Raw genomic sequence first — 13,556 nt, forward strand, 5'->3', positions numbered from 1 at the left:
GGAAAAAGAAAAAAAAAAGAATTTTTTTTTCCTTCAGCTCATTCATCTTCATTGGAGCACGAAGATTCAAAAATAAAATTCCAAACTCGATATCTCACCAAGGTATGGCCAGGTAGAATCCGGACACAGTGCCCATTCGCTGGTGATTGGACCGCCCGCCAGGCCACCCCTGCATCCGGGTACCGCCTATCTCCCCCATCCCTTCCTTCTTTGCCGGGAGGGGATGACAGCGCAGTAGCAGTAGTCGAAAGTTCGTCTGCTCATTCGCAGTCAGTAGCTAACCGTAGGTCGACGCATCCGCGAGTGAAAACGATTCTCGACCATTCTTAACCTAGATAACACCGCTTCTCCGACTGGCGGTCTGATCATCGAACAATCACCGACTCTGTGAACCCCCTTGGCTGTCGTCATTCCCCCGGCTTCCATCATGAGGGGACACGGCATCACAGTTTTCGTGGAAGGTAAGGATTTCTTTCATTTGTTCTATATTTAGAATGTTTTCCAACATCTCGCAGGCGAGCTTTTTTTTTTTTGTTCCAAATTATTAGACGCACTATAAGATTCCATGTAAAATCATAATTATCAGTTCATACTATACAGCTTTATTGTTTTTACGGGACTGAAACCGGTTTGCACTTGTTTACGTTCATATATTAATTGGCTAAATTAGGCGATATATAATATAAATTAGGCGAGATATAATATAAATATAGAATATTTATTATATCAGGTAGTATATTATAAGAAGTAAATCAAATTATTAGAAGCTTTATTGATTTTACGGGACTGAAACCTGTTTGCACTTGTTTACATTCGTGTAATAATTGGTTAAATTAGGCGATATATAATATAAATATGGAATATTAATTATATCAGGTATTATATTGTAATGATTAGATCGAATTATTAGAAGCTTTATTGATTTTACGGGACTGAAACCGGTTGCAACATTAGTTTATTCTGTTAAAACAGAACAGTTTTTAAAACCGAAGTTTGGCAAACGTAATAAAATACTGCTCCCATTTTTTCAAACACTCATTTTAAGTTTTTCCCAGAATAAAAAAGCTCATCAACTATCTCTTTAAACCAAATCTTCCAATGAATTTTGACAGTCTGAGTGCATTTTAAAATCTTCAACAATTTGGAAAGATATCTAAAATTATCCCTGTTGAAAAAAAACTAAATTTATTTCTTGTTTAGAATATTACCTGAATTAATTCTTTGACTACTTCACAAATATAATTAACGTAACAAAATCATTTTATATTCATTTAATGATAGTATTAAAGAGAAAATCAATGTTGACAATTTTTAATTCATTGCTGTGAGCTTTATATAGTTTTTGTTGATTGTTTACAAAAGTCACTAAAATTCCCGGAGTTGCAAATATTTTAGATATTATTAAATGGTTAGTATGACATTTATGTAATTGCGTAGAATACACTACACCCCCCCCCTTTATAACAACATTATAGCTCCTCTAATAGTATTAACAGAGAAGCTTAGCATATATTTTTTTTTTATCTGCTGTAAATAAAAGCAATGCATTTTGTTTCTTTAAACTCTTCTCTTCGCATTGAAATTAGAATGTATTAATTTCGACGTGTTGTTTACTTTTCACTCGTTTCATTTAATTTACAACTATAATGACATATTATAAAACCATCATAAAACCAATCTCATATGAGAGTAGCCGGCATTGTTTATTTATATGGGTAAAATGATAAATAAACCATGTATTATCGTTAACGCATTTTGTATAGCTTCATTATGGTCAATATTAAAGTCGCTGGCCAATTTGTTAGACGCACTATAAGATTCTATGTAAAATTTTAATTATCAGGTCATACTATACAGCTTTATTGTTTTTATTTTCTCGGATGGAACCGGTTTGCATTTTTAGTTTGCATCAGTTGGTTAACTTTGTAATGCAATACGTTAAGAATAAATACAAATGGGAAGTGTATATAAAAAATCACCTGACTAGAAACCCATTACATGTATGTTTAAATATAAAAATATTGCCTATAAACGCATGCAAAACATGTCATTATTAAAACTCAGTGCGTCTCATAATTTGATCTAATTATTATACTGTACTAATATAATACCTGATATAATAAATATTCTATATTTATATAATGTATCGTCTAATTTATACAATGGTCGACTTTATATTATACATCGTCTAATTTAACCAATTGATACAAGAACTTAAAAAAGTGCAAACGGATTTCAGTCTCGTATAGATAATACAGCTGTATAGAGTATCACGTGATAATTAAGATTTTACATAGAATCTTAAAGTGCGTCTATTAAGTTGATCAGGGGCTGTAAAATACAGAACAGTTTTATTCTTTGTTTGTTGGTTATTTTCTTTTGTTTATGATTCTTGTGGTGCGATGGATTGTTTGAAAAGTATGGATTAATAATATATGAAATAATCTGTAACTAAAAATGCAGTAACTTAGTTCTAAATTGAATGATCGCCAATTATTTTTAAACATTGAAGCTTAAAAATAGATAAATACGATGGAGCATTTAGCAACTAATTTAGTCCCTAGACAGAATTGGTTTTGCCTTAAGATTAATTAATTGATTGAAGATTTATTAAGTGAAAAATGAGATTAGCCAATTCGCAGTTTATCTGGATTTAAAAATGTAGTTTAGCAGTCTTTTCGCTGAGATTTTGTTTTTTAAATTACTTATAACTGTTTTTTAAATATTTAAGTTAAAGCCGTGATGGCTCAGGGGATAGAGCTTTCTCCTTCCAATGAAGTGGACCGAGTTCGAATCCCAAGGATGGCTGGTCAATATGAATTACGCATCCGGCTTGCACCGACCACACTGCTGACGTAAAATATCCTCAGTGGTAGACAGATCATGAATTAGAGTCCCTTTGCTGTCAGGTTTTTGTTGTTTTATGTAACGCAAATGTGAGTTAGTTCCATCAAAAAGTCTTCGACGAATTCAATTTACTCCCAATACTCGATTCAAGAGTTCCCTTGTCTTCTGAATTGGGTTAAAAATGACAAGGCTGCGGAGTTGGACATTAGTAGTCGTAAACTCAAAAAATTTTGTCAGCTGTTCAACGATGGTTATAAAATAAAGTATTTAAATTAGAAAAATGGGTTACGTTAAAATAACTAGGCTCATTCAAAATCCATCTTTATAAATTATCAAACATTGCAAATGAGATTTGCAAGTGACATTTAATGCATATTAAGGCTAGAAAAAGCTTATTAATTAATTGAAGGTGAGAGATTACTAGACTTGGAGAGCGACTCCATTATTTTGTAGTTATTATCCTTCCTATTGGCTGCTTAGTGGACATAATGATCGCAATCTTGATTGAGATTTTTCTGCAATTTTCGTCAACGCAATCATGAAGTATGAATGTCAGGGGGATATTCATAGTGCAACGGTTGTTTATGATCGTTTTACAAACCAATTGTCATTCAGTTTCAGTTGGGAGACGTTTTGTGGGCTAATTATTAGTCAATTCCAGTAGCTAACGTTTTTTTAAAACCGATTGTTATTCAGTATCAGTTGGGGGGCGTTGTGTAAGCTAATTGTCAGTCGATTCCAGTAACGAATAGAGACTGTATCTATATAGCGTGAACATTGTTAAATTTTTTTGGAGCTCTGCATTTGTAAATTTTTGGAGTCCGAAAAATGTTGCTCCTTATTTAGTGAAGGCATGTTAAATATATTACAAAATTTGAATATTTAGCAGCTGGCTATCAGCCCATTGTAGCATTTTCTCATTTGTTTTAATGCAACATTTGTTTAAATGATATCCATATTTAGTAAGTAATAATTAAAATAGAATGTAGATGTTGTTCATTTTTGGAGAAAAGAGTGATGATTAGCAGGCAATTTTTTTTTAAACGTCATTTGTTACATTTAGTAGCCCTGTTGTCGGTTTTGACCGTTAATTTGCCCCATAATATCAGGAGTTATTATCCAATTTATTTCTTCTAGTTTCACACCTAAAATCTTTATTTGGTTCTTAAAAGTGGTGTAATTATGCTTTTACCCCCGAGCGAGCCACACATGTTGTAATACTTTTAAACATTTTAATGATTTTATAAAGGTGATGTTGGATCAGAATATATAAAAGTAGATGCCTTCTTATTCATAGAAAGCTCAATAAAGGAGTCCAGTTTCCTTCATTTCTATTTATTTATTTATTATTTACTTAAAATTTCATAATTGTAACGCCCTTTCAATATATAAGTATATATATTTTTGTAACCTGCAACTATTTGTTTCCCCTAATAATCCATGATTAATTCAATATGTCGGTTATTTTTTTTTTACAAAATTATGTAAGTAAAGTGCGGATGAAGAAAGAAAGTAAAATTTAAATACATATAATTATTTTTTCCCCATAACAATGTATTAAACAAGTTACAAAAAGGGTTTGAATTTACAAATACTTATTGCGTTAGTGCAACACAGCGAAGTTTTTCAATTCCAAATAAGATAACCGAATGAAACATAGAAGAACCATGCTTCTTTCATGATCATTCTTACAGTTTATAACACAATCTTATCGTAATTTAATAGCATATTTTATTCAACTTCAATGAATTTAACCTAGAACCGCCATAGATTAGTCCAGAAACAGCCACAAATTAGTGAATTCAACTGCTAGGCATGGAACCTAATTTTAAGACTTATTGATTAAACAATAAAAATATTTCGAACTTTATATAAAATGATTTAAACTAATTTGTAGTTTTTTTTTGTCAGTTTGTATATTTGCAACTGCTAATGAGTCTCTTCTCTCGTGGAAAAGTGAAACAAACTGAGCTTTCAGTGTTGTTTCCCCCCCCCCCCACACACTCAAAATTGGGAATCTTAAAAAGTAATTATTTTTTAAAAGAAAGTAGTTATTGTTTTGTTCTTGCAAATTTTTCTACTGCATGTCATTTATTTCGATTTAATATATTTTATTTCAAAAATTTATAAATGATTGAAAATTTTACATTTTTTATGAAAAGGAGTTATTTTTAAAGATTTTATTCAAATTCTTAAGATATTACGCTAGAACACATTTTAAATCGGTTCATTTTAGTAGCACGCGAATAGAGCATGTCTTGCAAAGCAAACCTTGTAAGATTTCTAAAGGGGTTGGGGAGCTTCAGCAAACAGGGGTTGGAACCCACTAGTATTGATGAATACCTTCTATGCACTAACCAGTTAATATATATTCCATAATTTATCCACCAGGCATTTCTTCAAATATTATTTTTAGATGACATTGTTTTGTTATTGTTTCCTTACACTCCATTATTTATAAATTGAGCTAACTGTCAGAAAATCTGCACAAATTATATTTAAATAACTGTATACTATAAGTCGATAAAGTTTCTAGATTTATTTATTACTTTCTGACGCGTAGGGAGCTTTACATAGTCTAAAGGAAATTTAAAAAAAACATTACCATTTATGATGAGTACAAAAATATATAATTATGGCTTTTAATTAGAGTTGAATTGCTATTGGAGTATTTAAAATTAGTCATTTTTCTACTAAATAATATGAGTCTCTCCCTTTTTTGGGGGAGCGAGTCGACTTTATAGTGGTCCGCAGAGAGTTCACTATAGTGGAGTCCAGCTGTAGCATGTTGACTTTTGACGTTAATTTACACTCACAAGGGCTGGATTAAAAAAAGTATCCAATTTACCTGTGAAACTGTATTCTGATATAAAATAATCTAAACATAGTATCTGTCGCTGAAAATAAGCTTTAAACGAAAACCTCAAACTTAAAGAAGGGACGTACGAAAGATGAAACTTTAATTAGAAGGCTGGAGTGTGTTTGTTGTATGTACGTATATAGTTGCTTATTTTATTGAATCTCTTCTAGCAAACATACGTTATTTTTATTTTTTATTCACAGTTAGCTGTGCACGACAGAATTCAACCTTAAAGTATATATATAATAATTGTTTTAAGAAACAGAAGGTTGGGGCTTTTAAGCGGCGATTTGCGATTTAATCATTAAATGATCGCACCAGAAATATAAAAATATGTTTATTTTAAATTTTTTGTTTACTGATAGCCTATTTATAAAGGAAGGACTGAGAAGTATTTTTTTTTTTTTCAAATTAGAATTTTTGCCTTTGACAGTGTAGTACAGCGTAGGGATAGGTAAAATATATATCCCTAACCATTATCAGCATATTAAAAAGTATATAAAAGTATATTATCAAGTTTATATAGTAACATATTGAAGTTAAAATAAAAATAATAAATTAACTTTCTGTCAAAAGTATATATAGTTATTTTTTTATAAATGTAAAACATTGTCGTCTAATTTACAAGAACTCTTTTTTTTTCCTCCCATGCTTCAAATTACTAATTCTAGGTAACATAAGTTGCCATCAAATATCTTTCACCGTCAAAGCAAAAAATTATATCACAAATTAGCCATTAATTTTTTAAAAAAAAATAACCTTTGAAGCTGAGATAAGAGTTAGTTAAAATTCTTTTTTTAGCAAATGTTCTTAACGTTCTAACGCGTCATCGTTTAATCAAGATGGACGCTTGCAGATACCATTTTTCAATTAGTAATACGGTGGTAAGATATCCCTGTGTTTACACCACTTGTCGTCAGCAGCCCCCATGCTCAAAAAGTTCTTAAAATTCATCAGAAACGTCAACGCAGCCGCAGTAGAAACGCCACCACGTCGCCGGAACCGATAAAAAAAAAATATTCAAGATTGTGCAAAAAAGAATAATAACTGCGTCGCCGAAGTGATGCCAAGTTAAAAAACATATTCTTATCTCAATTTTTTTAAACAAAAAATATTCATAAGAAACATTCCTGATTTATTTGTTTTTCAGAAGACTTTTAAGAACGTTAAAATAAACAGATATCACTGCGGCTCCGTTTGATATCGGCTAGGTGACGAAACACCGATTGGCTGTCTCGTCGCTCATCGGCTTTGTATATTTTGGAAATATACCCATCTTTCCGTGGGTTTTTCCCCATTTAATTGAAGTGTCGGCCGATTTCTTGATGGTTTTATCGAACGCTGACTCTATCGACCCCTTCGATGCTGCCCATGGAATGACCGGTGGCAATGTTTGGAGAATGTGCTGACGATGGACAGGATGGAATTAAATTGGCCAGCGATAAGTGTATGAATTATGAGGATAATGTTTGTATAGCAGCGTCGTGCCCTCAAGTTGTTTATGATAGTCCGTCCGCGCCGTCCGAGAGGAATTATTTTTTTTCCACTTAATTGGGAGCTTTATGGCGCAATTATTGCTGTTAATTGGGAAGTGTAAAAATACTAGACGGTTAAGTGGTTTCTGGTTTTTTTCCTCCTCCCCTCCCTTCTCCTGACTAGATGTGAGTCACTTGAAAATGCCTTTTTTTTATTATCTGTTATGTTCTTTTCCGTGTGTGATTCGCTCCATATATCGGTGTTCTAAATTTGTTAAAGTTCTTAGACTGTTGCTTAGATATAACTAAGTCTGTGTAAAAATTTTACACTTACAGTGCCAGGGCCTAATTATTAGACGCGCTATAAGATTCTATGTAAAATCTTAATCATCAGGTGATACTATACAGCTTTATTGTTTTTATGTCACTGAAACCGGTTTGCACTTGTTTACGTTCGTGTATCAATTGGTTAAAATTAGACGATATGTAATATAAATTCGATGACTGGATAAATTAGACGATATATTATATAAATATAGAATATTTATTATATCAGGTATTACATTAGTATATTATAATATTTAGACCAAATTACTAGATGCACTGTAGAGTTTTAATAATTACATGTTTTGCACGAGTTTATAGGCAATTCTTTCATAGTTAAACATATACGTAATGGGTTTTTATTCAAAACATTTTTTATATACCTTCTATTTGCATATATTTTTAACATATGCCTTTTCAATGTTAGCCAATTGATACACGGACGTAAACAAATGGTAGCCAGTTATGGCGGTAACGACGCGTTAATACCATCAAAGCAAAGAAAAAAATTGATACTTAAATTTATGGTCACATTTGTTTAACTTTTTGGCGTCTGTTATCAATGTTTACACATTGTGCGCACATTTTAACTGTTTATTTCCTCTTAAAACTCATTTTTCTTGTTAAAGCAAGGAAAACGCTTTGCGACTTAAGTTGAATTTATTATTAAGGCGCGGAAGATATATTGCTGCTTAATTGGAATATTCATTTTCACTTCCTGTCACGGTATGGGATGTTACGGGATTGCCCGTATCGCGTCTGGAGAGTTTTTTACTGGAGCATTATACATTTCTTGTCTTGAGGAATAATCAATGATTATTTTAATTTGACTTCGATATCCAGCTGTATCGAAAAACGATTAAAATATTTCAAAACCTGCGTATCGCATCTGTTGAAATAATTATCATTTATTTAAATTAACGTAACTTTAGAGGAAATGACTCAGATTCAAGAAGTGTGATTCACTCAGATTCAAGCAGTGTGATGTGGTTATTAATAAATTAATGTGGTGGGCGTACAAAACAGCACAGGAAAAAAAAACAAGTCATTGATTATTGTATAAATATATGGGCATATTATTATGTAGGAGCCATGGTGGCTCAGGGGAAAGAGCATTCTCCTTCCAATGAGGTGAACCGGGTTCAAATCCCAGCAATGGCTGGTTGATGCGAATTCCGAACCCGGTTAGTACTGACTTGCTGACGTAAAAATATCCTCAGTGGTAGACGGATCATGGGTTAGAGTCCCTTTACTGTCAGGCTGGACGTGGTAAGTTTTCATTGTATTCCTCTTCGTGTAGCGCAAAGGCGGGTTAGTTTCATCAAAAAGGCAAATTCATCCTATACTTGATCCAGCAGTTCCCTTGTCTTCTGGTTTGGGCTCAAAATTACAAGGCCACGGAGTTGAACATTAGTAGTCGTAAACGCAAAAAATTTCATCGGCTGATTAAATAAAATTGTTAATAGTAATTAATTAAATAATTATGTAAAGGTAGCTAGATGTTTCTTACAAAAAATGATTGATATAAGGATTAGTTTTGGGTTTGCGGAAAATAACCCTCCTCACTTCATCCTATTAAAAAAAAAATAATAATAATTAGGATTCTTTAGCAGTTCTAAAATTTTCCTTAAGTTTGCAAAGTATCAAAAAATAGTTCGTTCCATGGCGTACTACTATTTGAGTAGTACGCCATGGTTCGTCTTAAGTAATGGTACGCCATGGTTCGTCTTAAGTAATGGTACGCCATTTAGAAGACTTTGTAGTCGCATAAAGTGATGCTTTTTTTCTTCGAATAATATGCTATTTTCATAACTGCTATGAGTTTGAAACAGTTACTAATGGCTGTTAGGTCAAGTTTAGCCTATATAAAGCCAGCGTTGTCTATGCTAATTCTAAAAAATGGCTCAAAATGTAACTATGGTAAAAGAAACCTCACAGTTTTGTGAAAATGACAAGCGTTTGTAGATTAAATTTGTAATATTTAAAAACTTAACTCTAATGATGCATTGTCTGGACTCATTAAAAACTTGCAAAAGTTGAGAATATGGAAGTGATTTTGATAATTTTCTTCTAAAATGTCGCTAATCGGGTGATTTTCAGAAAGTTTAATATCTTTCGGAAATACTTTAGTTATTTTTCCGTTCTTTACGACAAGACGGTACATTTAGTTTAAAATTTACCAAAAGTCACTTTCATTACTTTCCTTCGCTGAAAGAACTACGAAAAACACTTGTAAACAATAGAGAAGAAGCCAAACGCGCCGCTCTGAGCATTCATGCATAAAAATAAATCCCAGCACCTCGTAGCAAAAGGAACGTAATGGGACATTTGCAAATGACCTTCCTAACAGGGCGGTTGACACCCCGCAGTGTCTTCTAATCCGGGTCTTTTAAGGGCCTCCCTGTTCAACAACTTCTTGTCTGTTTTCTTCTCTTCTTTGCAGTCATTAGAATCATTATTAATATGTGTTATTCAATGTGGCGGAAACTGTGGCAATGAAGAAGTGTTGTCGGCAGGTCTTGACGAATGAGTGTTGCTTTTTTTTTTGTTCTCCTCTGCACCACAACTCATTTGCATAGAAAAAGGTTCGCTAATAGGGCAGACTTATAAAAAGATGATTTTTATTGTTGATGAGGGTGTCAAGATTTGTTGAGAGAATTATTTACCGTCAGTTTCGATTCATTAAATTGACTGGCATTGTTTTTCGTGGACTTTACAATAGTCTTTTTTAATTATTTTAAAACAATACTTATTGGGACCGACCTTTTTCTATTTATATTAATAGCGCTCGGTACGTATTTAGCTATTTGTTTGTTGACATACGTGACTTTTTTTTTTCATTCGTGGTGCGTAGCGTTTTTAAAAAGTGCTTACAGGTACTTATTTTCAATTTTCGTTTTTAAAAGCGCTTAAATGTGGTTTTTTCAATGAGTGTTTTTAAAAAGTGCTTAACGCTAAAAGTGCTTAAATGTGTTTAAACTTGAGTGGAACGAATAAAAAGTATTTTATAAATAATTGCAAATTTGAGCAAGATACATAAATATATATAGGGAGAGGGTGAACTAATAGTAGGAATAGGAAAAAAAAAAAGATGCGTGGTATCAGATAGATAACTATAACAGTATAAATTTGGTCACGTGAACCACACGAGCTACCACGTAATGTTCTTTGTTCAATTTGTCTGACACAGCGAATATAAAATAACTAAGTACTTAACTGTGCACAATAAACTATTTTTCTGTCCAAATGGAGCTATAAGCTAGAAATGATCACTGGTGTTATTTTTAAAATATGTGAAAAACTGGATCGCTCATAGTAAAATTTAAAACAAAGACTAACACTTAACCCATCAGAAAATAAAATCCATTTCGTTTTTTGCTCATTCCTATTTAATGAATGAATTAATATTTGGAAAAAACTGTATTAACATCAAGTGTCATGCAAGATAAATTTAAAAAAATGTATTTGAAGGTGAGTGTATGAATAAAAAGTATTTTATTAACTATTGAAAATTTGAGCAAGATATAGGGAGATTGTGAACTAATAGAAGGAATTGAATAATGGCTATAAAGTAATCACAAATCTTATTAATGGAATAATGTGATGTGTACCACACAGAGTTTATGTTTATTAAAAGTGACATTGGAACGTTTGTGGCACCATTTAACACTTTTTCTTAGTGTTCCATACAACCTTTACCCCGTTCGTAAAGAATGAATCATTCTTTTTGACTGGACTGCTCACTTGAAAATAAATTGAAATCTGTCAGCCTGTCCTTTTGTCTCGTTTCTGACCTTGACAAACAATTACTGACGCAGGTGCAAAATAGAAGACGGTAATTAAATTAAGTCCACCCACACTCTTCGAAATCGGTGATAATAACAGACGAACACAAGAAAAACCGGGTTGTGTCCCATCAAACAAGCTTCACTTATTACTAACCAGTCTGGCTGTTTATTTATTTTTGTTCTTATTTGACTAAAATGGAAAAAAAAAAAAAAGTGTGATAAAGTAAATTATGTTGAATGTAAGCTCAAAAAATGAAGTTGTTAAATGATTTAGTTTGTGGTTTGTATGCTGGTGCTTATATGCGCATGGATTTAAAGAATGTGCTTAAGATAAATATACAATTGTCTTTGATAATGGGAGACATTATCGGGAATCAGTATTCGCTTAGGAGTAACACAAAATTATTCTTCTGACTTGGTATACTAAATATCAGTTTTAACCTAAATTTAAATGATATAAGCATCAAAATCAAAACTTTTATTTGATGATTAATTCGCTTAGGAGTAGCACAGAATTATTCTCAGGACCTGGTATAGTAAATATCAGTTTTAATCTAAATTTAAATGATATAAGCATCAAAATCAAAACTTTTATTTGATGATTAATTCGCTTAGGAGTAGCACAGAATTATTCTCAGGACCTGGTATAGTAAATATCAGTTTTAATCTAAATTTAAATGATATAAGCATCAAAATCAAAACTTTTATTTGATGATTAATTCGCTTAGGAATAGCACAGAATTATTCTCAGAACCTGGTACAGTAAATATCAGTTTTAATCTAAATTTAAATGATAAGCATCAAAATTTTTGTTGTTGTTTTATTTGATGATTAATTCAGTTAGGAGTAACACGGAATTATTGTCCGGACTTGGTACGCTAAATATCAGTTTTTACCTTATTTTAAATGGCAATCATCAGAATTCAAAATTTGTTCTTGTTGTTTTATTTGATGATTAAGACCTTTTCTAGCTTTAATGTTTTATTCTCTGGAAAACAACAACACGAAATTGGGAGTTAACTTATTTTTAGCATCAACTTTAAAAATTGGACTTAACAATTTTTTACCTCATTTACCAAACAAAATAAAAAAAGCTACGCTCTGCATACCTTACGCACGAGCAAAAGGTAATTAATTTATAAACTATACATACCATCTTGCCATATAGAATGCACCCATATGTTGTTATGTGGGCATTAGAACAAACAAACAGCTTGAATAAATTAAAACTTTACTTGCATTACTTCAATGACAATTATGAGTAAAGAGCCTTAATGGCTCAGAGGAGAGAGAGTTCGGCTTTCAATGAAATGAACCGGGTTCGAATATTAGCGATAGTTGTTCGATACGAATTACGCACCCGGGTCGCACTGAACATAGACTATCCTCAGTGGTAGATGGATCATGGGTTAGAGTTCCCTTACCGACAGGCTAACCATGAAATTATGCGGATTAGTTCCATCAAAAAGTCCTTCACGAAAAGCAAATTTCTCCCAATATTTGATCCAGGAGTTCCATTGTCTTCTGGATTGGATTCAAAATTACAAGGCTATGGAGTTGAACATTAATTATCGTAAACCCGAAATAGGGTCCCACAGCTCAACGACGGTTATAAACATAAAATTATCAGTCACAGAAAAAGACCCCTTTAGATTAATTATTCAGTGTCAAGTTTTGTGTCAAACTCCTATCAAAGTAGTGTACAGCAGCTGTTGCCGTACAATAGCTTTTATAACCATTTTTCTTGACAGTTACGGTATTTTTCTTAAATATTCAGTTTATGAAAAGCAATTATTGTCATAAGTGCGAAGAAGATACTGGGGGTGGCCCTGCGGAGAGCTTTCTTAAAAATAACAGGAAGACCATAATTTGTCAGAACATAATGAAAGCACTGGTGGTAGGGTTGAAAGGTTATGTTTAGGGTGGTCAGCTGTGGACAGTGTCCACAGAAAGGATTGTGGGGCGTATTCAAACATGTTAGTGGTAAGTGACCATTGTCAGATGACAAACGCATAATAGTTTTCTGGAGAAAAATGACCACTTTCCCCATTGGAATTTAACAATGCTTATCACTTCACGCTTAAAAAGAGAAAAATGTTGTCCTAGCTAAAACTAACAAGGATTGAGGATTTAAGGAAATACCAAGGAGTTTTATTTATTTATTGCATGAAAAGTGATAAAATTCAAGAGCATTTTGATAAAACAAGTTATACAGCCGGACTTCTATTTAACGAACTTCCATTTTGCGAATTTCTCTATTTT

The 13,556-nt window shown here is 32.4% G+C and overlaps 1 protein-coding gene across 1 annotated transcript in view; it reads left to right on the plus strand.

Moving 5' to 3' along the window:
• The first annotated feature begins 213 nt into the window (after positions 1–213).
• The window catches only part of LOC107451631 (uncharacterized), a 29,339-nt gene continuing 15,996 nt past the window's right edge, over positions 214–13,556 (plus strand). The window contains exon 1 of the mRNA XM_043051634.3: positions 214–461. Coding sequence (XP_042907568.2) covers positions 428–461 — 34 coding nt within the window. The 5' untranslated portion in view covers positions 214–427. The remainder of the gene's footprint in view (positions 462–13,556) is intronic.

This window comes from Parasteatoda tepidariorum, chromosome 8 (assembly GCF_982258835.1).
Source record: "Parasteatoda tepidariorum strain Cologne lab strain chromosome 8, Ptep-v5.0, whole genome shotgun sequence".
NCBI classification, from domain to species: domain Eukaryota; kingdom Metazoa; phylum Arthropoda; class Arachnida; order Araneae; family Theridiidae; genus Parasteatoda; species Parasteatoda tepidariorum.